Source organism: Nelumbo lutea, chromosome 1 (genome assembly GCF_056320005.1).
Source record: "Nelumbo lutea isolate HS-2025 chromosome 1, American lotus-T2T, whole genome shotgun sequence".
NCBI classification, from domain to species: domain Eukaryota; kingdom Viridiplantae; phylum Streptophyta; class Magnoliopsida; order Proteales; family Nelumbonaceae; genus Nelumbo; species Nelumbo lutea.
This window is the reverse complement of record NC_142684.1, coordinates 209,956,423-209,980,810: the sequence shown is the minus strand read 5'-3', so window position 1 is coordinate 209,980,810 and position 24,388 is coordinate 209,956,423. Positions and strand designations below refer to the sequence as shown.

General features: G+C 40.4%; 1 protein-coding gene across 1 annotated transcript; it reads right to left on the bottom strand.

The window, feature by feature from the left end:
* Positions 1–117: 117 nt before the first annotated feature.
* Positions 118–23,237, bottom strand: LOC148880748 (protein phosphatase 2C 29-like). The gene is made up of 4 exons (XM_088962756.1): positions 20,971–23,237; positions 19,492–19,605; positions 18,587–18,851; positions 118–830 (listed from the first exon to the last, which is right to left on the bottom strand). The coding sequence occupies exons 1-4, from the start codon at positions 22,951–22,953 to the stop codon at positions 706–708; spliced, it is 2,487 nt and encodes an 828-aa protein (XP_088818882.1). The 5' UTR covers positions 22,954–23,237; the 3' UTR covers positions 118–705.
* Positions 23,238–24,388: the final 1,151 nt, after the last annotated feature.

The following is a 24,388-nucleotide window of genomic DNA, read 5'->3' as shown; positions in this document are numbered from 1 at the left end:
TGTTTCACCCTCATGTTTTATCATTCAGAAGCATTTCCACATAAGGCTCCTGATAGAAGATAGTTCCTAAACTACATGGACTATTTCAACCTTTCATTTTTTGGATTAGAAGATCAATTGTAGAAGAATCTTGGATTTTCTTTTTCTTTATAAACCGGTGTGGTGCAACACCACCAAAGAGATTACATATGCTCATTGTTTGAAATGTTAAAGATTGGCAAAAACCTTCCCCCCAACATTTTCCTCTGGAAGAGGAAAAGAATACATAGGAAAAATATGTGGAAAGAAAAAAAAGTGAAGGACAAATGATTCACAGAGCCCCCACCGATGCGCAACAGAAAAACCAACCCTTTCCCCAAAAAAGCTCTTCCTGACAATCCAATATCAAATTCCGGTTGGTTCATATTGAACCCAATTTTGCATCTGTTTGAGAAAGCAGCAGCCTCAATGAAAATCTAACATCAGTGCCGATCATGCTTGTTGGTTCTCTCTTCCCCCCCATACTTGATACCATGCCCAGCAAGTACCAGATAAACAAATCCTTCTTGGACCATGAAAAATGGGTCAATAAACAGAACTTGCTAGCTTGAATGATAGACTCCCCTTGGTTACATTACATTGGTCTTGAGAGAGAAACCAATTGAGTTGCTGAAGTAATTTGTATTAAAAGTCATGAATAGAGGGGTAGCCATTTGCGAAGATGTTTCATAGGTATTTTCCTGATGACTTCCAAATTCTTCCTTCTAGTGATATCACCATAACAGTAACATCATCATGATACTTTCTGCGGTCTCCTTGTGGAATGTCCAATAGCTCATGAAAATCCAAGCCTGCAACCAATGCATGTCAGTCTCAAAAATAGGTCAGCGTATACTAGATTTTAAAAGAATGGAGATATAATCCATATAGCATCTTCATACTCTACTGAAAGATTTATAACAAGTAAAATGATACCTATAGAAGTATAGATTACTCTGAAATTTTGATTAAATGCCCTTGCTGGCAAGGGCATGGAAAATCTGCTGTAAAAACTACCACCTATACATACATTATTGAACATGGATCCTTCTCCATTCTTTATGGATCTAAAATTGGCCTAATATTAATAATCTTGACACAATCTTATGAGATGTGCGACATATCTCGCTTGTTGCTATATTTTGATGAATTAACCTTACCCATGTTAAATAATGATACTCTAACCTACAGTTAATATCATCATCACCATCCATTCCTTATCCCAATATTATGGGGTCGGCTACATGGATCCTGCTTTGCCAATCCGTTTTATTTAAATTCATATCCACTTTTAAGTTATTTGTGCTTAAATTGTTTCTTACTACTTCTACCCATGTCCTTTTTGGTCTATCCCTTCTAGCCCCTTCAACTTGTAACAAATCTTCTAACTGGTGCTGTCAATGGTCTTCTTTGCACGTGACCAAACCATCTAAGTCTACTTTCTCTCATCTTATCACCTATTGGGGCTACTCCTAGGTTCCTATGGATGACCTTTTTTTGAGTGAATGGTATTTTATTAAACAGAGATAGAAATAGTACAAGCATGAAGCACCCTAAGAGGAGGCACGAGGTGTTACCTCCCCTTAAAGGTGGTTCCAAACCCAAATCTTTTCAAATTACAGTTACAAAATAGCCAAAAACAGAGAATCCCTTGAAGCCCCTTGTTTAGCTAAAGAATCTGCCAAAGCATTTGCCGATCTACTAACCCACTGAAAGCTAACTGGCATGGTTCTCATAAGCCAATTGACTTTTTTAATGATGTTCCAATATCCCCAAACAACAGTTTCTGGGTCCGACATCCATCCCACTATCACCTTAGAGTCTCCTTCAACTATCAAATTAGTCACTCCACGTTGGTTGGAAATCTATAGTCCTTGTACCACAACTAATATCTCAGCCCTTGTAGAGTCCCCATAACCCACTGGACCTAAGAATAAGGACAGAATGTTGCCATCCTTACTCCTCAAGATCCCTCCTATACCTGAAGGTCCTGGATTGCCTTGACTGCTCCCATCAAAGTTCAACCTTACAACTCTTTCCACAGAAGGTAACCAACTTGCTTGTGTTCTATTTTTCTTGGATGAGGTGGAGACCACTGCTGCCCAACTCCTTCGAAGGTCATCGAAAATGGTCACATTGAAATATCTCTTGGCCTCCAATCCTAAGTGTATCCTGATTTATACTCCTATTAGTACTAAATTTACATGTCGTATACACTGTTTTAATTTTGTCCATAAAGCTTAATTTTGCATTTCATCCTTCATTCAATATGCTTTTTAAAATTCTTTATTACTTCAGCATTTATATTTTCATATTTTCATATTCTTTTATCAAATATAATTTCATGGCCACATTTATGCACATGCCCGCCCACCTTGCACCTTAGTTGCACTTTCTCACTTACAAAACACTAGAGTCGGGACAAGCTTTCAGCATTTTACATTCATATTGGGAATTTAGGATCAATGTTTTCAATGTGCCAAGGTTACGAATAGTTGTCATAGGCTCTCCTATGCAATGTGTCAACTAGTTGGTGTTAGGTGCTAACTAGTTGTACAAAAAACATATGCTAAATTTAACATAAAAGACCTAAAAGAACTTTATTCTGTCTTACTTTACGTCTTATTCCTATTTAATATTCTCTGCCAAGTCCTGTGTCATTATCTTTTGATAAGAAAATTGATGTCAAGTCCTGTGTTATCATCACAAAGCATGAAACCAAACCAGGTTCATGTAAAATATAAGGCATATAAGAGCACTATCTTAAATGCTTAGAAATAGGCATAGAAGAAAAACTTTATAATGAGTAGGTGCATGATTATGTGTATTAACAAGTTGACTAGTTTTTTGTTAGTAAACCTAGTCAACACTTAATTGTCTCAGTTGACCGCACCATGGGTATCAACTGACTAGTGAATGATGCAGTTGATATGTCCTTAACTGGCTTGCCAATCAACTAGTCATGCATGGCCTAGTTGATGCTTTGAAAAACTACTAGAAATTTCTTCTACTTTCACTATTAAGTAAGAAAAGAAAAGAATATAAGCCACCTTTATATTAATGGTCCAAGAAAGAAGGAAAACAAAAAGAAAAGGAGGGACAGTTTGTCAAACAACCCTTTTCTTTAATATACTGAAAGCTTGCAAAAGGGAGCATTTTCATATGATTTATACCCATTTACTGAAAGAGCCCAAATACCATTAGATGAGCCTGTCAACGAGGCCTCAAAGAACAAAGCCAAGTCGAAGGCAGACAAAAGTTTTACCAAAATGGCCCATGTAACCCCATAATCAAAGAGAACAGCATATGATAAACTCTATCTGCATCCAGTTTGCTAATGCAGATGTAGAAGACAACCTGTTGTGGATGCGTTCGTGGGGAAGACATACCGCCGCCGGCAGCAGAAGTGATGAGAGGCCCACGTGGGCAGCAGCTTATCTTATCCTTAGCCAGCAGCAGCTTATCTTATCCTTACCAGTTTCTCTTATCTGTTCTTATCTGTTTCTTACTTTATCTATTAGAAGAGTAGTAGGAGTTTGATTTATCTTAGGGAAGCCTTATCCTTCCCAAGTTAGGAGTCTTATCTATAAGCAGTCGAATTCAACAAGGAGTCTTCCTGCAAGGAGGACTCTCACCTCTTGTAATCTCTTATTTAAGGAGCTGTGATTAGAGAGTAAAACATCCAAAATTTCAATCAAAGAGAAGAGTAAAGGAGAGTTAGGGTGATCTCTTGGACAAATCACCCCTTAGGCCACCACAATAGGGTCTGCACGCAAAGGGAGGGGCAAGGGGAAACAAGAGGTTCTCCCCGTGGACCGACCCATGACGAGATCCTACGCCCAGGCCCATAACGTTTTGGTATCAGAGCCGAACGTCATGGGCGATCTGGAGCAGCTGTCATCCAGGGTCCACGAATTGGAGCACCAGCTCGTGGAGAACCACGCAGAAGTACAAGAAGTCAAGGATGATGTCCGAGAGCTTTGTCGCTTGCTAGAGTCGTATTTCTCCAACAGGGAGAGGAGCCCCAAAGGGATGGCAACCACCAACAGCCACTGACCAGATTTGGCGGAATCATCCGGCAAACAACAGATCGTCGCCCCAGCAGCAGCAGTCATGCCCAGGTATAGTAGGCTGGAGTTCCCTTCGTACAGTGACAACGGAGATCCACTTGGATGGCTATACCGTTGTGAACAATTCTTTTTGCAATCAGCGTACGGAGGAAAGAGATAAGGTCAGTCTGGCCGCGTTCCATCTAACGGAGGAAGCACAACTCTGGTTCTACCGAGTGGAGTATGAGGAACCAAGGCTCAACTGGGACCAATTCAAGTTCTACTGCCTCCTCAGGTTCGAGCCCCCATTGACAAGCAACCCGCTAGGTAAGTTAATCAACCTCAAGCAAACAGGCACCGTGGCTGAATACCAGCGCCAATTTCAGACCCTTCTCGCCAGAGCAGCCTCGGTACACCCAGATCAGCAAGTGGATATGTTCGCTGGATTAGCTGAACCCCTGAGGGTAGATGTGGAGATGCAGCATCCTCCCAACCTGGTCACCACCATGAACCTAGCTCGCGCTTTCAAACATAAGCTTCACACAGGTATCCTTCAGCATGGGATGATCAGCGACACCATGGACACCCCCGAAGCCAACCGGGGTGGCCCCTTCTTCGGCAACCAGCAGGGAACAAAAGCTTCACACAGGTATCATTCCCAGACCGGCACCTAGCACAAGAAGCAACATGACGGCACCTCCCATCAAACACTTATCCATAGTCGTGATAGCAGATCGCCGGGCAAGAGGGCAATGCTTCAACTGCGATGAGTTGTATTCAGCGGGGCACAGATGCAAGAGGCTATTTTGCCTCCTGGTAGACGAACTGGAGGAAGACGAGGACGAACCCGCAGCACTAGAACCCGAGATCTCCCTCCACGCCATCACTGGGATAAAGACCTCTCAAACTATGCAACTACGAGCACAGGTGGCAGGGAAACTAGTACGTATCCTTGTAGACTCAGGAAGCACACACAACTTTGTAAGTGAGCAAGCTTCCCTTCAACTGAAACTACCAGTGGAAAGCAGACCGCAACTACAGGTAACCGTCGCAAATGGAGAGAGGGTTCACAGCCCTGGAATCTGTAAGAACATCCAAATACAAGTCGGATCCGAACCCTTCTCTGCTGATTTGTTTGTGCTACCCTTGGACGAGTTTGATATGGTACTTGGGGTTAAGTGGTTGATTACTCTAGGCCCTATCCTATGGGATTTCAGTGCCCTAACAATGTCATTCCACCTTAATGGAAAACAAGTTACTTGGCAGGGAACCAGAGTAAAGGCAAAGAAATTGCAAGTGCATACACTCCAAGGCGAAACTATGCACACAACAGATATGGAAAGACTCCTCACCGACTTCTCAGAAATATTTCAAGAACCCAAGGAACTTCCACCTGCCTGATCGTGTGACCATCGGATTCCTCTGATAACAGGTTCAGAACCGATCGTCGTCCGGTCATATCGCTACCCACACCTGTAGAAGGACGAGATAGAGAAGCAATGTGCAGACATGATGAAACAAGGGATCATCCACCCTAGCCGCTCCCCCTTCTCTTCGTCGGTTTTATTGGTACCGAAGCAAGACAGTACTTGGAGGTTTTGTGTGGATTACAGAGAACTCGACAACAGAACCGTCAAGGACAAATTCCCGATTTCCGTGGTAGATGAGTTGCTGGATGAGCTCCACGGAGCCCAGTAATTCTCAAAGCTAGATCTCAGATCGGGATATTTTCAGGTCTAGATGGCCCTCGAGGATGTGGAGAAAACAGCTTTCCGAACGCATAATGTCACTTTGAATTTCTTGTTATGTCGTTCGATCTCACCAATGCTCCATCCACATTTCAATCGCTGATGAGCGAGGTATTTCGGCCCCACTGCCACCGGCAGCAGCAGTGATGAGGGGCCCACATGGGCAACAGCTTATCTTATCCTTACCAGTTTCTCTTATCTGTTCTTATCTGTTTCTTACTTTATCTATTAGAAGAGTAGTAGGAGTTTGATTTATCTTAGGGAAGCCTCATCCTTCCCAAGTTAGGAGTCTTATCTATAAGCAGTCAAATTCAACAAGGAGTCTTCCTGCAAGGAGGACTCTCACCTCTTGTAATCTCCTATTTAAGGAACTGCAATTAGAGAGTAAAGCATCCAAAATTTCAATCAAAGAGAAGAGTAAAGGAGAGTTAGGGTGATCTCTTGGACAAATCACTCCTTAGGTCACCACAATAGGGTATGCACGCAAAGGGAGGGGCAAGGGGAAACTAGAGGTTCTCCCCGTGGACCGACCCGTGACGAGATCCTACGCTCGGCCCCATAACACAACCTTGACAACTACTTTTCTCCTTTAAAGGATCTCATGGTGTTGAGTCTTCCCATAAACTTTTTGAGAAAATTTAACCAGAACTTATTAAGAAAAAGGGGGGGAATAAGGGGAGATGTACAAAGCAGGGGGACAACCCCTACAAGTTACAAAGGAGAAAGCTTGTCGCCATACAAATGCTCCAAGTACAATGATAACACCCTGAAAGTGCTTGGAAAAGAAAGTACCATCATATTCTAGAGACAACTCTTTTATCATCCTAAAACTGTTCAAGAAGATGGTTGTAATGTGTTTAATTAGGGCTATGAAACCAATAACTGTACTATCCCTAATATTATTACATGGAATTTGCGGTTCCAATAGCTTAAACCATAGGACAGGGACAAAATACCAAATTCATGAAACTGTATGGACATAGACAATTCATAGAGACACAGAAACCTCATTTACAAATTCATGCCGAAACTTTGCCCTATGCTCATTATCTAGGACTAAATAAAAGTAGAAAAGGATAGGTCACTTTCAAATTTGGCTTCTTTTATTTAGAGAAAGAAGGATTGTCATGGGAAGTGATGCAGTCTATAAGCTTCAAGTTTACAAACTGGCGTTTAACCATTCTGCAACCTTCCAAAAAAAATCTCTTGATTTTTTCTAGCTTCAAACTGTGTTATCATTGAGAACATGGATGAAATCAAGGTTGTCAAATTCAGATCAGACTGGATGGTTGAACCAGTGACCCAATGAGCTTTCCATGTTCCAGTTTTTTTTAATGGTTTTAATGGGCAGAGCAATCCAAAAACCGCTTAGGCTGGTAAAACTGTAGTCCAGTAAGCTGCCCAGTTTTATGCAAGGTCTGGTTCTAACATGACTGGATAAAACAATAAACTGAGAATTTTTTGGATTACCAAAACTAATTCATGAACTCACGGGAAGCCGAAGCGGAGAAGTTTTTCATTTGGTGAGTAGATGGAAGTCTGAACTGATTATTGAAGTGAAGAAATTTTTATTTGAGAAAGGGCGGGCCAGAGGAAAGAACCTGTTAAAAATTAGGGAGGATAGGAAGGCCACGATACTATTGTTTGAGGAAGCAGTGGCATGGTTCAAGGGCTTTATTGATGGTGTTATACAATCGGTGAGGACAATAGGATGGAAAAATGTTTTCGAACTGAGAAAGAAGAGGTACGAAGTGGAACTGAGATGCAATGGTAAAGGCTGGTTCATCATGGTCACAGAATATTACGACGCAAGAAGACAATTGCTTTGCCTACCGGAAGGGAAGAAGAAACAAGGTTGGATGGCCTTTGCGGAGGGGTTGCAGCAGTTTCTTGTCTCTGTCGATGTGGTGTTGGAGCAAGAACGAAGTTCAGCACCCATTAAAAGCCTGGAGCAGCCGTTGAAGAAGAGCTCATGCAGTGATGGTGAACTTATTTCAAGCTCTAATACAGGGGTGAAGCTGTGGTTTGAGGGTGAGAAAGAAGATTGGGAGCGGAGAATGGTGATCTCAGCGAGCAAGGCAATACAAGATTGAAGCAAGGTCCTAAAGTCAGTGGTGCACAACTTGAAGCTGGAGCCCGAGGTTGCTCTGAAACCGTTCTCAGACAGGAAGGCAGTGTTGAGAATTGACGATGAAAAAATCAGGGGATTTACATCTTTTGAATGTGAAGAAGGTTTGATTCAGATTCAAAACTGGAAACCGTTGTGTAATGAGATGGAACATGTCTGCGGAAGTTTCCTGCTCAAATTGGTAGGTCTTCCCTTCCATCCCTGGAGTGAAGCAAATCTGGGAAATATTGTGAAGCTGCAGGGCTGAGAAATGGAGGAAATCCAACTGCAAGATTTTCGTGCCGCTGTGGTTAGGATGGTCGAGGTGAAACCAGAATCGCTCCCAAGAACAATAGAGGTTCTTGCTGAAGGTGCATGGTTTAAAGTATTGTTAGTTTCAGAGGTGGAGGCAGAGCTTTGGGGACAAAGACCCAAGGTAGAAGACGATGCTGACATGGAGGGTTGGATTACTAGGGGCCTACAGGTGGAGGGTAAGAATGAACATAGGAGGCAGGTTAGTAAGGAAGCTGAAAAGTCGGTGGGAGAAAGCAATCCAACGGTGAAATGGAGTGGAATGAGGTTTCATAAAAAGCTCCAGTATCTGAAAGGCAAAATCAAGGAATGGAATATGTTAGAGTTTGGGAGATTAGAGGAAAGAAAGCAAATAGTGATTGCACAAATTGAGGACCTAGATGGCAAGGAAGAAAGGGGTTGTCTTACAAAAGAAGATAAAGAGCTAAGATGGAAATTGCGTAAACAGTTAGAGGATTATCTTCTTCAGGAGGAAATAAGTTGGAGACAAAAATCAAGGTGTAAATGGCTGAAGGAGGGGGATAGGAATACCAAATTTTTTCATGTGGTGGCAAGTGGAAGAAGAAGAAGGAATTTTGTATCAAGTTTGGAGATTGAAGGGGTTACAATATTCAACCAAAGAGAAATAGAAAGGACTTTTGCAAATCACTTTAGGTCTATCTTTAGAAAACCCCTAAATAGTAGGGTGTGGATTGAGGGTATAGAATGGCCAACTTTGCAGATAGAGGATAGGGATTGGTTGGAAAGGAAATTTGAAGTGGAAGAGATAAGGGAGGCAGTGTTCTCTATGGATAGATCAAAGGCACCGGGCCTAGATGGTTTTACGATGGCTTTTTATGAAGATTATTGAGAGATATTAAAGGAAGATTTGTGGACTGTGTTTGATGAATTCCACCCTAGAGGGGTGATCAACCCAAGGCTGAACTCCACTTTTATTGCACTGGTTCCTAAGAAGAGGAATTCATGTCACCAAAGGATTTCAGGCCGATCAGCCTAGTCAACAGCCTTTATAAGATTATCACCAAGGTGCTGTCCATCAGAATAAGGAAAGTGCTCCCAACAATTATAGCAGATAATCAAGGAGCTTTTGTGAAGGGGAGACAGATAACAGATCAGATTTTGATAGCAAATGAGAGCTTGGAGGAGTTTAAGAGATCCAAGAAAAAGGGGTGATTTGTAAACTGGATTTGGAAAAGGCTTATGATTTGGTGGATTGGTCTTTCTTGATGGAGGTGATGACCAATTTTGGTTTTGGGGATAATTGGTGCAGATGGGTCTTGGGTTGTATCAGGAACTGCCATTACTCCATACTGGTAAATGGGACAGTGGTCGATTCTTCCCAGCCTTGAGAGGGATTAGGCAAGGAGACCCCCCCTGCCTTTTTATCTACTTTGGTAGCTGAAGTTTTGGGGAGACTAATTTATAGAGCAGATTCCAAAGGCTTAATCAGAGGTTGGAGAGTTGGGAGGCAGCTTGTGCCACTCGCACATTTGCAATTTGCAGATGACACCATACTCTTTTGTGAAGCAGGGGACCCTAACAGGATTAGAAATTTGAAGCTCACTATACGACTTTTTGAGCAAATGTCAAACCTTAAGGTGAATTTTGAGAAGAGTTGTATAGTTGGGGTAAATATGGGCGAGGGGGAGATCTCTGAGGCTGTAGACATCTTAGAATGTGCAATAGCAAAATGGCCCCTTAATTACCTCGGTTTGCCATTGGGTGATAACCCTCAGAAAGGTGAGTTTTGGGTTCTGGTTGTGGAGAGGTTTGAAAAGAAATTAGCAACTTGGAAGAAAAATTATTTGTCTCTTGGAGGGAGAACTACTCTAATCAGGTCTACTTTAGATAACCATCCTGTTTACTTTCTGTCAATCTTCAAGATTCCGACAAAGGTGGCTAGTAGATTAGAAAAACTAATGAGAGACTTTCTCTAGGAGCCGAGGGAGGAGAAGAATGACCATAGGGTGGGGTGGGAAATGGTTTGTAGGAGTAAAAGGGAGGGAGGTTTGGGTATCGGGAACATAAGGAATAGGAACTTGGCTCTTATGGGGAAATGGCTTTGGAGGTTCTCATTGGAGAAGGATAAACTCTGGGTGAAGATAGTGGAAAGTATTCATGGGGTTGCAGCAAATGGATGGGATTTTGGGAGTCTGGCAAGGAGTACAAGAGCATCTCCTTGGAAAGCTATTCAAGCTATTCTACCTTTGTTTTCTCCATGGATCAGATATGACTTGCACTCAAGCAATCTCATTAATTTTTGGGAACATGTTTGGATTGGGGACTCCACCCTAAAAGACCAATTCCCAAGCCTTTTTGCCCTTTCCACTTTTAAAAATGAACTGGTGTCTTCATTCATTGTTCCTTCTAATTCTATTTCTGGGGTCGGCTAGAACTTGGGCCTGCGAAGAGATATCAGGGACACAGAGCTTGATGGTATCTCATCACTGTTATCCATTCTTGAAGGGATGTTCCTACATCCAACAAAGGCAGATAGTAGAATTTGGACTCTCACCCCCTCTAGGTCTTTCACTTGTGCCTCTTTCTTTAGTGCTCTCACACATTCTTCTTCTTCTGGCTTGTCTTTCCCTATTAAAGAGGTGTGGTGTCATCCTATACCTCCTAAGGTTGGGAGTTTCTGTTGGGAAACCTTTCTGGAAAGAGTAAACACAGCAGATTTACTTCAAAGAAAAGACCCAATAGTTGTTTTTGTCCTCACTGGTGTGTCCTCTGCAAAGCTGATGGTGAGTCTGGATATCACTAACTAATCTCCTGTCGGTTCAGTAACATCATTTGAGAGTGGTGTACCTTGTTTGGGTGCAAGTGGACCCCCCGTTCGAATGTGCAAATCCTATTCACATTTATGCCATTTCGACCAACAGAAAGGGCCAAGTTTATGTGGGGGTGTATGAGGGCTGCAATTTGTTGGACTATTTGGGAGGAGAGAAATTCACGAATATTTACAAATAAGGAGAGAAGTTTGGAAGCAATGCTGGAGGTCATCCACATTAGAGTTATACATTGGCTGAAAACCTTGGCTCTGTTCACAGAATTCTCAGTTGATGAGCTGCAAAGAAAGTGGAAGGAGATAGCAGAACTTGTTCCAATGAGGAAGGCCTCAAATGTTTGTTGGATCCCCCCCACCCCATGACTTTGTTAAGCTAAACTTTGATGGCAGTAGCTTGGGCAATCCAAGGCCATCCGGAATAAGAGAAGTAATAAGAGATGAACAAGGGAAGCTGTTAACTATGTATTCTGGACCAATTGGGGTGGAAGATTCTTTGAGAGCTGAGACTCTTGTAGCTCTTGAAGGGGTACAAAGAATCAAGGATATGCATATTAACAAGCTTATCATAGAAGGAGATTCTGAAGTGGTGGTAAACTGGCTGAAAGAGGATAGTCTTAGACTTTGGAATTACAGTAATGAAAAGAGGAAATTCAAGTGGTTGACCAAGGACATGGAAATCCAATACAAATGGGTAAAAAGAAGTGTGAACTCTTTGGCAGATGGCCTAGCTAGACAAGGGGCGAACAAACATTCTATTTTTTGGGTTGTCTTGTAATTTTTGTTCTTTTGATGTTTAACGGTTGTTCTTGGGAGCTAAGATTGTTTAGCCCCCTTGCCCTGTAATTTTCTCATTATTTTAATATTAATTCAATCCATAGTTATTGATAAAAAAAAAAACTAATTCATGAAATAACCAAATTCGATTGATTTGAGAAAGGGTGTCTGGTACAATGTTTTAAAAGTGCAAGGCACAGGGGCCAATTTGCGCCCGAGGTGCAAGGCGAGGCGTGCACCTTTTTGAAAGGTGCAAAAATACAAAAAAAAATGTCAAAATTTATAAAATGCAAAAAATAAAATTTATTAAACATAATATTAATAAAAGAAATATAAAATTAAATTTTAAAATAAATGTTTTAAAAAAACCTATTATCCAAATTAAAATACATAAACATAACATGTAAAGAGTATTGAAATAAAAAATTTAAAATAAAATCAAACATATAAAACATTGTCAAGCATGTAAAACCCACAATCTCTTTTTTCCTCAATTGCAATACTTCAAGTACCTAATGTGATGTAAAACATATTACATTCCTAATTCTACGAGCCGCCTTTGTGCCATGCCCCTCAAGGCAAGCCCAAACAAGTCTATGTTAGGGTCTTAAATTCTTAGTTCTCATACAAAAAACTAATCATTTATAAATTTAATTGCTTTTTAAAAAGATATTTTATTAGGACGAATGAATGAACAACATTAGCAAATATGGGGTTCTCGGAGATTTGGTGGAGCAAAGCCCCCGACCCAGCCGCTAGGTTCAAAAAAAGAAAACAAAACGTGAAATTTTTAAAAGGTGCACGCCAGGACTGAAGCATAAGGCGTATCAAGCGCACGCCTAGGCGCACCAAGCATGCACCTTTTGAAAGGGCTGCCCCTAGGACCTAGGCGAGGCGCATACCCTAAATGCACCTTTCCTTTGCGCCTAGGCGCGCCTTTTAAATCACTGGTTTGGCATCTAGTACAAATATAATTCTTTTACAAGTTGCCAATTCTATGCAAAGTTTCTCAACATGGCACCAAAAAGATAATTATTTTGGGTTGCACCCTCAAGGGACTATTAGGGACTGCTCCTCTGACATACCACCCAGCAAATCAGTGTATTTCCTCATTATGCCCCTCACACAGTAATGCCTACTTAATTGCCTTTCATTGTATTAATACTTGGAACAGAAACTTATCTATAACAATGTAGAAATCCTTCAAGTTTCTGATTTCCTCCTTGAGATCTAGAAATAAAATGTTACCCTCTATGGGAATAATTAATGAATTTCAAAAGCCAAGAAGAGGCCACCACCAAGGTAAGATTAAGGGGGAGATAGATCCTCTTGCCCGTTACCCATAAAAGAAACCTTTAAGGGGGAGATAGATCCATCTCCACTACCTAAACCAAAACCTGTCCCTTAGAATGATAAGCTAAAGGAATTAGCAAGCAACTCAACATCTTAATTGCAAGTGACAGCAACATCCTTGGGCAGTAATTTGTTACCGCAACAATACTGATAAAACGATGGCCTTTTAATTTACAAGCACAACCTTTCTTGTGAACTCAACCAACAATATCCATGTTTCACACTTTCACTGATAAACCCATTTTTTGTAGAATTCATAGGAAACCCCATCATCATCCTTGATGAAGTCAAATCCAGACTCAGGGTTTGTTCTTGTCAATCAAGGGACCACTCTTTGTAATATATCCAATTGTTTATTTCCTTTATTTTATTTTGTTGGACAAGCTTCCTCTTGTAGGGAATTGATAAATAAATCACTCAGCGTTGGAATTACTTTCTCCTAGTCAAATATAGAGATGATATATGGCCCAATTGTCCTTTAAGATACCTCTGGGCTATGGATCCTCCACAACTTCCTCTCTCAGAATGATCTTGACTAGGAAGTTCATTCATTTCCTACAGTATGAAACTCAAAATACCCGGTATTCTTGTTGCCTTCTTTCAATCATTTTAGCCTTGACTTCCATCCCTATCTCTTGACCTTGTCAAGCTTTCTGTACACTTCCGCCTTTGTGAGTTGAACTTACCCATATTTGTTGTGTACAAAATTTCTGCCTTTGATTATCTATAAGCATAGTTTTCAAGGCACCAAGGTGAGGCTGGGCAATAAGGGGGTGTCTTGTTGCCTAGTCACCTAGGTGGGCACCTAGGCGTTGCCAAGGCAATGGGATTGTTTTGAATATAAACCATGCATACTTCCATAGAAAGCAGCAACCATCTTTCACAATTAATTGTCTATAATCTTCATAAAAAAAAGTATAAATTTCATTTAAAATATAGAAAATCAACATATTCATGAAAACAAAATGGAAGAAAGAAGAGAAACTTCAGAACATAGAGGGACGGAGCCTCTACTTTTATCCTAGGAAAAGAAAAGCAAAGAAGCAAAGAAATGATGAAGAAGAAAATCTGTATGTGTTAATTGATTGGACAAAATTTTGAGTTCTTCCATGCTTATTAGCTCAGGTTTTGAAGTCTTTGAGGGTTCAAGATAATATACAACTTGATTGAACCCTAACAAATAAGAAAAACAATAAAAAACTAGTATTTTAACTCAAACTGAACAATTTAGTTTAATAATGTTTTGTTTTATTATTACAATCTCAGAAAATTAAGAATAAAGTATCCAAGAGCACCGTGCAAAAAAAATATCTTAGTGACTAAGTGAGGCAACTCTCCATGAGTACCTTATCGCCTAGGCATCACTCTACATGTTAAGCTACCTTGGTATTACTTGATTGTCACAGTTAGGTAGTACATCCCAGAGATAGCCTCTATTTTATATGATAGTGGGCTGTTCTTTTATCATTTGGTGTAGTAATAGTAGACGTGCCTTCACTAGGTTATTTGGTTTTTCATTTGATTGATAGTAGCATGTCTGTTTTATTGGATGGTTGCAAGAAATTGTTGAGACTATGAGAACTCATGAAAACCAAATCACCCAGGCATGCATTCACTGGGTGATTTGGTTTATCCTTTGACTTAAAGTATTTCTAGGTTTCTTAGAAGCCACAATGTTATGACTATGTGAATTCATTGCTCCACAACTACATTCATATTTCTTGATATTCCAAGGTAGTCGATCCTAGAGGTAGTCTCCATTTATCATATGATAGTGGGTAATTCATATATCACTTAGGGTAGCAACAACAAGCATGCACTTACTGGGTAATTTCGTCTTTCATTTGATTGGTAGAATATCTATGTTTTATTGGAGGGTTGCAAAAAAGTGTTCTGACCATGTGGACTAACTGAAACTAAATCACCTAGGCATGCACTCACAAAGCAATTTGGTTTCAAATTTTACTATTAGCATGTTTAGTGAGGGAAAATCCAGGTCCATCAGGTGTAGGAGGGTTTTCAGAGATGAGGATGGGAAGGTGCTCGCTTTGTATTCAGGTCCCATTGCGGTTGGAGACTCTCTTAAAGCTAAGGTCTATGCAGTACTGGAGGGTATAAGGAAGTCTAAGGAACTGAATATACAAAAGTTAGCCATTGAGGGGGACTCAAAACTGATCTTAAGTTTACAAGAAGGTAGTGGACTTTGGAAATTTGCTAACAAGAGGAGGGAGATTAAATGGCTAACTAGAGGACTGGAAATCAAGTTTCAGTGAGTCAAGAGAATAGCAAATGTATTTGCTAATGCTTTGGCGAAGTAGAGGGTAAGGGATCAAATGTTTTGGGCTGTTCTGTAACTTCTTCTTTTTTATTATCTTCCTGGAGAGAGTTAAGCTTGTTTATCTCTCTCTAGAGTGCTCTAACTAAAATTCTTTTAATCTAATGAATTCCAATTATTGATCGAATAAAATGTTTGTGACTTATTGGAGGGTCACAAAGTAATTTGGTTTTAATTTAATTATTAGCATGTTTGTGACTTATTGGAGTATCACAAGAAGTGTTGTGACCATGTGAACTCATCAAAATCAAATCACCGTAAATCGGGTCATGCTGCCCGCGGCTCGGCACAATTTTGAGCCGGCCCGGCCCAAGCCTAGCACAATGGTTAGGTTGTGCCAGGCATGACACGATTGTATAGGTCGTGCCAAGCTTGGGGTTTCAAGTCCGCGGGCCGGCGGCACCATATATATTTATATATATTATATATATTTTATTACTATAGTTATATATATTATACATAATATATAAATTATAAGTATATAATAATATATAGTATATAATATATTAATAAAATAAACAATTGTTTTCAATTTTATGATACTATTTTATCTAATTATTGTATATATAAACAATTGCATACATCATAATTCATATAAAATAAAAACTTTAAGATTTTTTTCAATTTTTTTAAATAAATAGCTTTGGCCCAATCCACGAACCAGCCTAGCCTGTGGTAAGGCATGGCACAGCACGGGCCCATGCGGGCTTAGGCCGTTGGCCATGCCAACCCCCAAAATATCGCCGTGTCGTGCTGGCCCAGCCCGCAGGCCGTGTCGTGCTGACCCAGCATGGCCTGTTTTACAGCTCTATGCACTTATTGTCCCAAGGCCCCTTTACTTACAAATGAACTTCTTTACTTTTCTTATTCAGTTTCTTCGTTTTCTTAACCTTCTTGATGAAACCAACCCCAAATAAGCCCCCCAACCTGGTGAAAATCATCAACACCTGAACCATCCTGTTATTCTTTTGAGTTCTAAACCATCTTACTGCATTAGGCAACCAACTTTTGAAGAACCTTTGGCTCATTGATTTATCAACAAACCCCAGCACTACATTCTTGTCAAAAAATCTTTCTGCTGCCGACTTACCACCCCTTCTTTGTACCTAAACCTTTTAAGTCCATAGGATCCCACCCCCTCTTGATTGTCATCACAAACTACCAAATCACCACACGCTCTAGGAGACAATTTATCCTTTCCTTTGTCCCTCAGCTACCTCTTAGACTTCTCTTCCAACTTCCCATAGGCTTTTCTTGCAAAATCCTCTCCTCCTAAGAAAGACAAACCCAAAATCTTGCTCACCTCTACCTCTGTATTCACCATGTTTCCAGATCAATTGCTCTTTCTACTTCATATGTTTCATCAAAAAAAAAGGCATCCCAGTATGGTAAAACATGCATTCCTATAAAAAATACATATTTTCATGTGGACAAATGTTTTCTAGTTGCTATTGGTGCCTACTAAATAACCATTAGACAGTGGATCTTCAAGAACACATTGCAAACATAAGTAATCCTATCTGATATTGAGAATCCAAATCATGTTTGGATCAACAGTTAACAGATATTGCATGATAACAGAAAAGCTTTGTGGATTAAAAATTAATTGATCAAATCCAAATTTCATCCTCAAATTTAACACATTAGGAAATATAGATTTATGACAACAAAAGATAAAAGAGGGCAACAATTAAGAGTAAATTCCCGGACCTCTACTCCTTATCGAACCATAAAACAAACTTGTTGCTAGGTTTGGTTTGCTTTCAGATTTGGGTATCTCTTGGGATTTTGGATTCAGAAGAGGGTTGAGGGAAAATGAATGTGAGTCTCTAGTACTTTTGATCTCAACACTTGAGAGGGTCTACTTGGACCAATGTCACCAATCTATAGCTGATAGTAGAGTTTGGTCCAAACTCCTGATGGTTTATTTTCCTGTGCATCTTTCTTTGGTTTGCTCACTCACACTAATCCTATGAGGGTGAACTTCCCAGTGAGAAAATTCTAGTATAAACCAACCCCTCCAAAAGTACAAGCTTTCTGTTGGGACTTGGGAAGTGTTCCTAGGGAAGGTAAACACTTGTGATGTGCTACAGAAAAGGAGGCCAAACAATTGCCTCTCTCCTCATGTGTGTGTCCTTTGTATGGATTGTGGTGAAACCCCAACCCACTTACTTTTATCCTGCTATTTTGTTTCTGGTATTTGGAATGTTGTTTGTTCTCTCTTTGGATGCAAATGGGCTCCCCCACAGGACGTAGTAAGTCTTTTCAGCCCCTCCTTCCTAAGACAACAGAAGAAAAGAGGAAAGTGCTTATAGAAGGCAGCAAGAGCAGCTACAGTATGAACTATATGGGAGGAAAGAAACCTAAGAATTTTTTTTGGAAAAAGTAAATCAAAGGAGGAAGTTATTGAAGCCATAAAAATCAGAACTGTACATTGGGTGAAGACCATGGAGCTATTCAAAAATTACTCCATTAATGAGATTCTAAGAAGGTGGGCTGAAGTAGCACAAACAGATGCACCCAAAGTAACTGTGAGTGTGGAATGGAAGCCACCAGCACTGAACAAACTAAAACTAAACTTTGATGGGAGTTCTTTTGGCAACCCAGGAAGGGCAGGCATAGGGGGTGTGTTTAGAAATCATCTGGGTGTGGTGATAGCACTCTTCTCAGGACCAATAGGCATTGGTGACTCAATACAGGCTGAATCTCTAGCCCTACTTCAAGGTCTAAAGATGGCTGAGAAGATAGGAACAATAGACTTAGAAATAGAAGGAGACTCACTACAAGTCATTTCTTGGGCTAAAAACATCACATCAGTACCTTGGAAGCTCAAATTTATCTTTAGAGAAATTAGCATACTTGCAAGGAGGACCAACTCTCAGTTTGGTTGGGTCAAACGGAATGCAAACGGAATGGCGGATACCCTAGCAAAACAAGGGGCAAATAGATCTTCATTGTACTGGGCAGAATTGTAGCTGATTGCAAGTGGTTGCAGATTAGATTAATGCTTCTCTGCAACCTTTAACTATTGTAACTGATTTTCTCTGTTACTAATCAAAAAAATTCTTGCTGATCAAAAAAAAAAAAAAAAGAATGTCTTACCAGCTTTCTTGGCTGCACGGAATAGGAGCTCCTCAATTAAATGTTGTGCAGGATCCCCATCTGGAAACTTCTCCATGAAACTCTCAACATGAGAAACCACTTCCCGATTGGTTAAGTACTGGTATAGACCATCAGATGAGAGGACTAAGAATTGATCACTAGGTCCAAGCTTATGGTGACGAAGAGAAGGCGAACATGATATGTATGGAGCAGTACCAATGTACTCATTCCGGAACACTTCCAGCAATGCATTATTCCATTTTGGCTGCAGTAGCATATAGTTATAATAAAAGTATCAAAGGAAAAACTGATGGTAAAATCAAAAAAAAAAAAAACTGTGAATAACTTGATAACAATTAAGATCTCCATCCAATGCTGCAATGATAGTCCATGCATGGCTTTTTCAGGCTCATATGTGACATGTTGAGGTGATTTCATATAACCCTAACCAAACATCTAGGCTATTATTCAAAATTTCTGGCAAAACATGGTGGATGGTGTGGAGGAAAAGAAATAGATATTTAGGACCATTTAATCAGACAAATTTTGACCAATCTAGATACCCCAGCCCAAATAGAATCGGTTGTCTCAAAGATTCTGCATGCCATCATATATTCAGAGTGGCTCAGTAAGCAGACTATGTTTCCTATCCATCTGGCTCAAAAATTAGATTTCCTCTGAATAAAAATGGCATCAGTAAAATCAAGCAAGTTATTGACAGAACATGCCTTTATATTAACATGAAATACAACACCATTTAGGTTGCATCATTTTGATCATGAAATACAACACCACTATGATGGTGCATCAATTTTCCCATTTCCCCTTTTGATCTTTCTGCCTGAATCTTGAAATGAAGAAGAAAAACTGAGCAACTAAACAATAATAATACTAAATGAGTGAACCTGTTTAAGAAATCCAGCCCCAAATGCTCGAGTGACCTTAAGACGACCCTTCACTCTATCATTGACAATACATTGGTTGTCATCTGGGTGTTCTGCCTTGATTCTTAGGACTTCCTGCAGAAGTTAACATACATCAATCAAACAATGACAAACAAACCTTTTGGATCTCTCAGTTGATGTACATCCACAAAAAACCAGGGAAAGGAAAAACCACAAAAGATGGTGTCAATTCTTGGCATAACAGAGATACCAATTCCAATACATTTTAACAATGTCAACAAAGCTTTCCAGCAATATTATAATTTAATTGGTGGATTTGCATAGGCAAATATTAGAATCCTGCTATCACACAAGAAGCGTTTTATTGGTAAATTAAAACAGGTACAGAGGGGTGGAGTGGATAGAGACCTAAGCTTTGGCGTTTTTCAGCACAAAGTGGACACTCTCGGACTGGAACCTGCATTTTCATGCTTTTCAGCACAAGACTATCAATGCACCAAGCAATGTCCCCTTACAGATGAATAGCACCAGATTGCAATTCAAATCTTAAAAAAAAAAAAAAAAAAAAAAAAGCAAAGAAAACCTAGTGAAAGATCTGTAGGAAAAGTTATGATATTCTCACTCAAAATCAAACCCTAGATGTTTTAACAAGGGAGGACCTAGTATTCTAAGAAATTCTTGAAAGTTCAACAATAAAGGGAATGGTCTCTTTCCGATTTAGTCTTCAACATGAGTACTGCATAAACACAGATATATAACCAAGGAGAAACAAGCCAGTTAAGAAAATTAAGTACGATAAAAATCTAGAAATTGCATATATATTCCAAGAGTTTGGGCATTTTCAAGGTACAGAGAAGGCAATTCAATGTTCCTATGCAAGGGATAACATATGATTACATTATTCGCGGCAGAATTTGGTTTAACTGTAGTACAGTCTTTTTTTTATCAAGGTAGTGTAAAATATTGAGACTAAAAGTTGTGTGTCAACACATACTGCAATGCTAGCATGAGCCAGTGATGCACCATTTAACTAATTAAAAAAAATGATGGTGTCCAGTCACTTAAGTCCAAGGGGAAGATAAATTTGTATATTAACAAAAAAAAGGAAGATAAATTTGGACAATGTAGATTGTCTTGAAACCCTCCTAAAACTTCTTCATCATCATCTCTACATGGAAAAAATTAGGTCTCTACCAAACAAAAGATCATCTTAGGTATGAACCAGAAAAACTAAGTAAATATGTAGTTTAATTTAGCGTAGGTACTGATCACATATTCCCAGGGAATAGTTCCTTGCCTAGACAGCCTTCGATGGCTGACTGGACTAAAATCAGGCAGGCTGTTAGTCATGATTCTGCAAAAGGCGAGCATATCAGAGTCAACTTAGTTATTAAATGGTTGATTTGTGTATAATTCAGTCGGTGAATAATGTCCAAGCACAAAAATAAGAATGGACATTAAACTTAGTTTAAATCTTACTTCTTCAATGCTTGTACTGTGATCAGTGGAGAGCTGCAGCGCAATCAACCTCATTTCTTGAGGAGGAGGCTCAGGTGTTACGTTGCCCACCTTATTTCCCGTGCTACCAGTGGCACTGATCTCTTCAACAATACCCTCCATTTCTACTACCCCATTCCCGTGTGCCTTTGGCTCCATACTAGAATTGATTTCTTGAGGTTGATATTGAGCAACAATAGCACGACTATCACCCACATTCATCACATACACATCCTCATCTCTCATTAGCACAACCAACAAACAGGAGCCCATCAGTGCTAGCTCTGGATTCCCATCAAGAACCTTGTCTGTCATTTCCAAGTATGCAAATTCAGTAATTTCAAGAGCCCGAGAAAGAGCCCTTAAGACCAACTCATGATCTATTGGCCCCACCCTACGTTTCCTAAAGCTCCGAGAGGATCTATCCTCGACTTTGTTTTCAGATTCAGTTTTCTCTTTATCCTCCCAATCATATTTCCATGGGAACAACTTCTTGCTATGACCCTCCTTGTTCTTGGAAAATCCGTATTTCAGTTTTGACAATAGCAGTGATCGTATCCTCACTGAAGATCCAACATTACTAACACGAAGGGCATCATCAACAGAGAAAGCAAACCGATCTGAACCTGAAAGATCGAGTCCATCATCTGCCTCAGCTTCTGCAAGAAACTCCCAAAGAGGCTTCCTTCTTAATACAGTCTGCTCTAATTGAAATGTTACTCTCTTCACTGACCCGCTATTCAAAGATGAACTATTCAAATCTCTGTCAGACTCCAACACTTCCTCATCCCTGGGTACTGCTTCGCCACATTTCTCCTGACTCACTTCTTCATCCTTCGTCATCCCGTCGTCGCAGTTCTTCGGACACATTTCCTCATCCTTTTCCGTCCCTTCGGCACATTTCTTCTTAACTACTCCTTCATCCTTTGCTGGCTCTAAGTCTAAGGTAGAGTTCTCCTGAAACGAGTCATTTCCTTCAGCACCAACTACATTCCCTAAATTACAATTCGCACTTTCTTGCTCAATAACTACTGACGAATCTTTCTCAGCATCCCAAAACAATCCCTCGAGCTCATTATAAACAGCACGATAGAGATTACTCATCAAGAATTCCGGTGCATCTGGGCCATTGAAACCATCATAAATGCCGACGAAGAGCCAACCGTGTTCTTCAGACACGACGACGTGAACCCGATCCTCCCCGGCTTTTCCATGGGCCCACTGAACGTTGCTCTCATTTTTTGCTTCCGCTTCACCTCCATATCCAGTCAGACCTTCTTTCCGGCCGACGAAATTAAGAACCGGTACAACCCAGGGCCGCTTCTTCTCGGAGAAACCTCGGTAAAACGCCTTCCGAATTCCAGAAATCCCTTTCTTCCTCTTCTTTTTTACGTAAAAACCACCAAGCGGGGCCGAAAAAGGAACTCTTCCCCCATCAGAAGCGGTATTCACATCGAGCGGCCCGGATAGCGCACCCCGCTCGATCGGTCCCGACATGAAGAATCCCCGCTCAATCGGACCCGGCGCATCGCCGGCGCGTGGAATTGGCTGCAGCGGCAGAGCACTGAAAGACGAGGTGCTCTCGAAGCCATTGACGACACTCGACTTAGGAACACCAGCGCATTCAGTGGCATCATCGTAAATAACGTCATGCTGGATGACAGTCCTGGGAGTTGAAGTATTAGCACTGACCGAAGCGCCGGAAATAGCCTTGAAAGCGGTTTCGGGCAAACTGGACCTGGTTTTCAGGGCGGGTTCGTGAGAAGGAGAGAACCGGAGAGACTGAGAGGGGGAGATGCGGTCGGAGTGGGACGGGGAGATGAAGCGAGCGGAGGAACGGACGTAGCAGAAGGAATGGCCTAGGGTTTCATCCAAAGGCTCAGTGGCCGTGAATACCAAATCCGGTTGGTGGTTTTGGTTGGCCGGTTTCAAGCACGGGAAGAGCCGGGAGAAACCGCCTCCCATCACATTTGACTGGATTCCTGGTTTTGCAGGTTCCTTCAGAGATCACCGACCGGTTTCGCGGCAAGAAAACAAATAAGAACAGAGAGCGAGAGAGATTTGCCTGTTTTTTGCTTAATTCTTTAATCATAAATTCTTTTCTTCGGGGAGGTGCGGTGAAGAAACTAGAGTATAGAGAGAAGACTTACTGTACAAGAGTAGACTGCATTTGGGGGAGAAGGAGAGAGAGAAGAGAGAGAGACACTCTTTTGTCTTCTCCTTTTCTCTTCGTCTACTATGACGGTCACATCTGGCGTTACTTTCAGGCTGAGATTTTGTAAGAAGGTGTCCATGTCATCGGCTAGTTAGGATTTTCTCGACACGTGGTCTGTCCAAGTCATCGAATCTACGCTTTTTCCCTCCTCGGTTTTTCTTGAATATTTTGACCCTTGAATTCTTTTTTCAATGTTTGACCCTGAAATTTTTAATTTGACGAATATGTCCCCCTGATTTATATTTTATTTTTATAAAGAAAGAAGTTAGGTCAACGTGGAGGATGGGATGGGACATTGTCTACATTGTACCATCGTAATATTCCCTCCCTTTTAAGATACTAGTTTCGAGTTCTGGACCTACTTTTTGAAAGCCCAAGTCTATATAATTCTCCATGTTTTAACATTTTTACCCTTTACCGTGATTAGAAGAAAGCAATCTTAAAGTTGGGTATCTTCGTAATATACGAAGGTCAGTTGGCAATTTGACCGTACCAGGGTGTGTTTTTTGACCACTTATCGGGGTTCTGGGCGGGTTCGAGGAAAACCCAAAACTCGGGTTTGGGATGTGGCGGGAACAGTATTTGTCCACCCCAACCTCAATCCCATTCTCACTATATTATATAACATATTATATATATATATATATATATATAATAATTATAAATAGGTTTTAAAGAAATAAATTAATAAATATACAAGTAAAAATTATTAGGATGGGCAGTCAGGCGTGGGATAAAAATGGGGTTAGGATTTTTAGCCCCATCGGGATTTGGGGTGGGGAATTTGAATCCAGGGTCAAGTGAAAGGGGGGGACATAGATTTTAGTGTCTATGTCAAGTGCACGTAAGGGATGAAGGTGATAAATGAAGGATTATACAACTAAAATACAATGAGTACGATGAGCAAAATAAAGTGATAAATGACTTTACAATGGATAGCCAGTATAGGGGGGATAAAGTGATAGATGACTTTATAATGACCAAAATACTCCTCCCAACAATTAAAAAATTGTTAGTTTTTAAGGTATTTTGGCAATTGAATTATTTTTAATTCTTATAAATAGCTCAATTCTCCATCATTCTCATCACACCAATTTGACAATTCTCTTTTCATACTCTCTCTCTCGGACTCGCATACACTTTAATACTCTCATTACTCTCTCTACTCTCCAATTCTCAAGTCTT

Coding starts and splice junctions, on each gene's coding strand:
- LOC148880748 (XM_088962756.1), bottom strand. CDS start 22,953: ATGGGAGGCGGTTTCTCCCGGCTCTTCCCGTGCTTGAAACCGGCCAAC. Junction 18,852..19,491: donor GGGCTGGATTTCTTAAACAG/GTTCACTCATTT, acceptor ATGCTACTGCAG/CCAAAATGGAATAATGCATT. Junction 831..18,586: donor CCGTGCAGCCAAGAAAGCTG/GTAAGACATTCT, acceptor CATTGGTTGCAG/GCTTGGATTTTCATGAGCTA.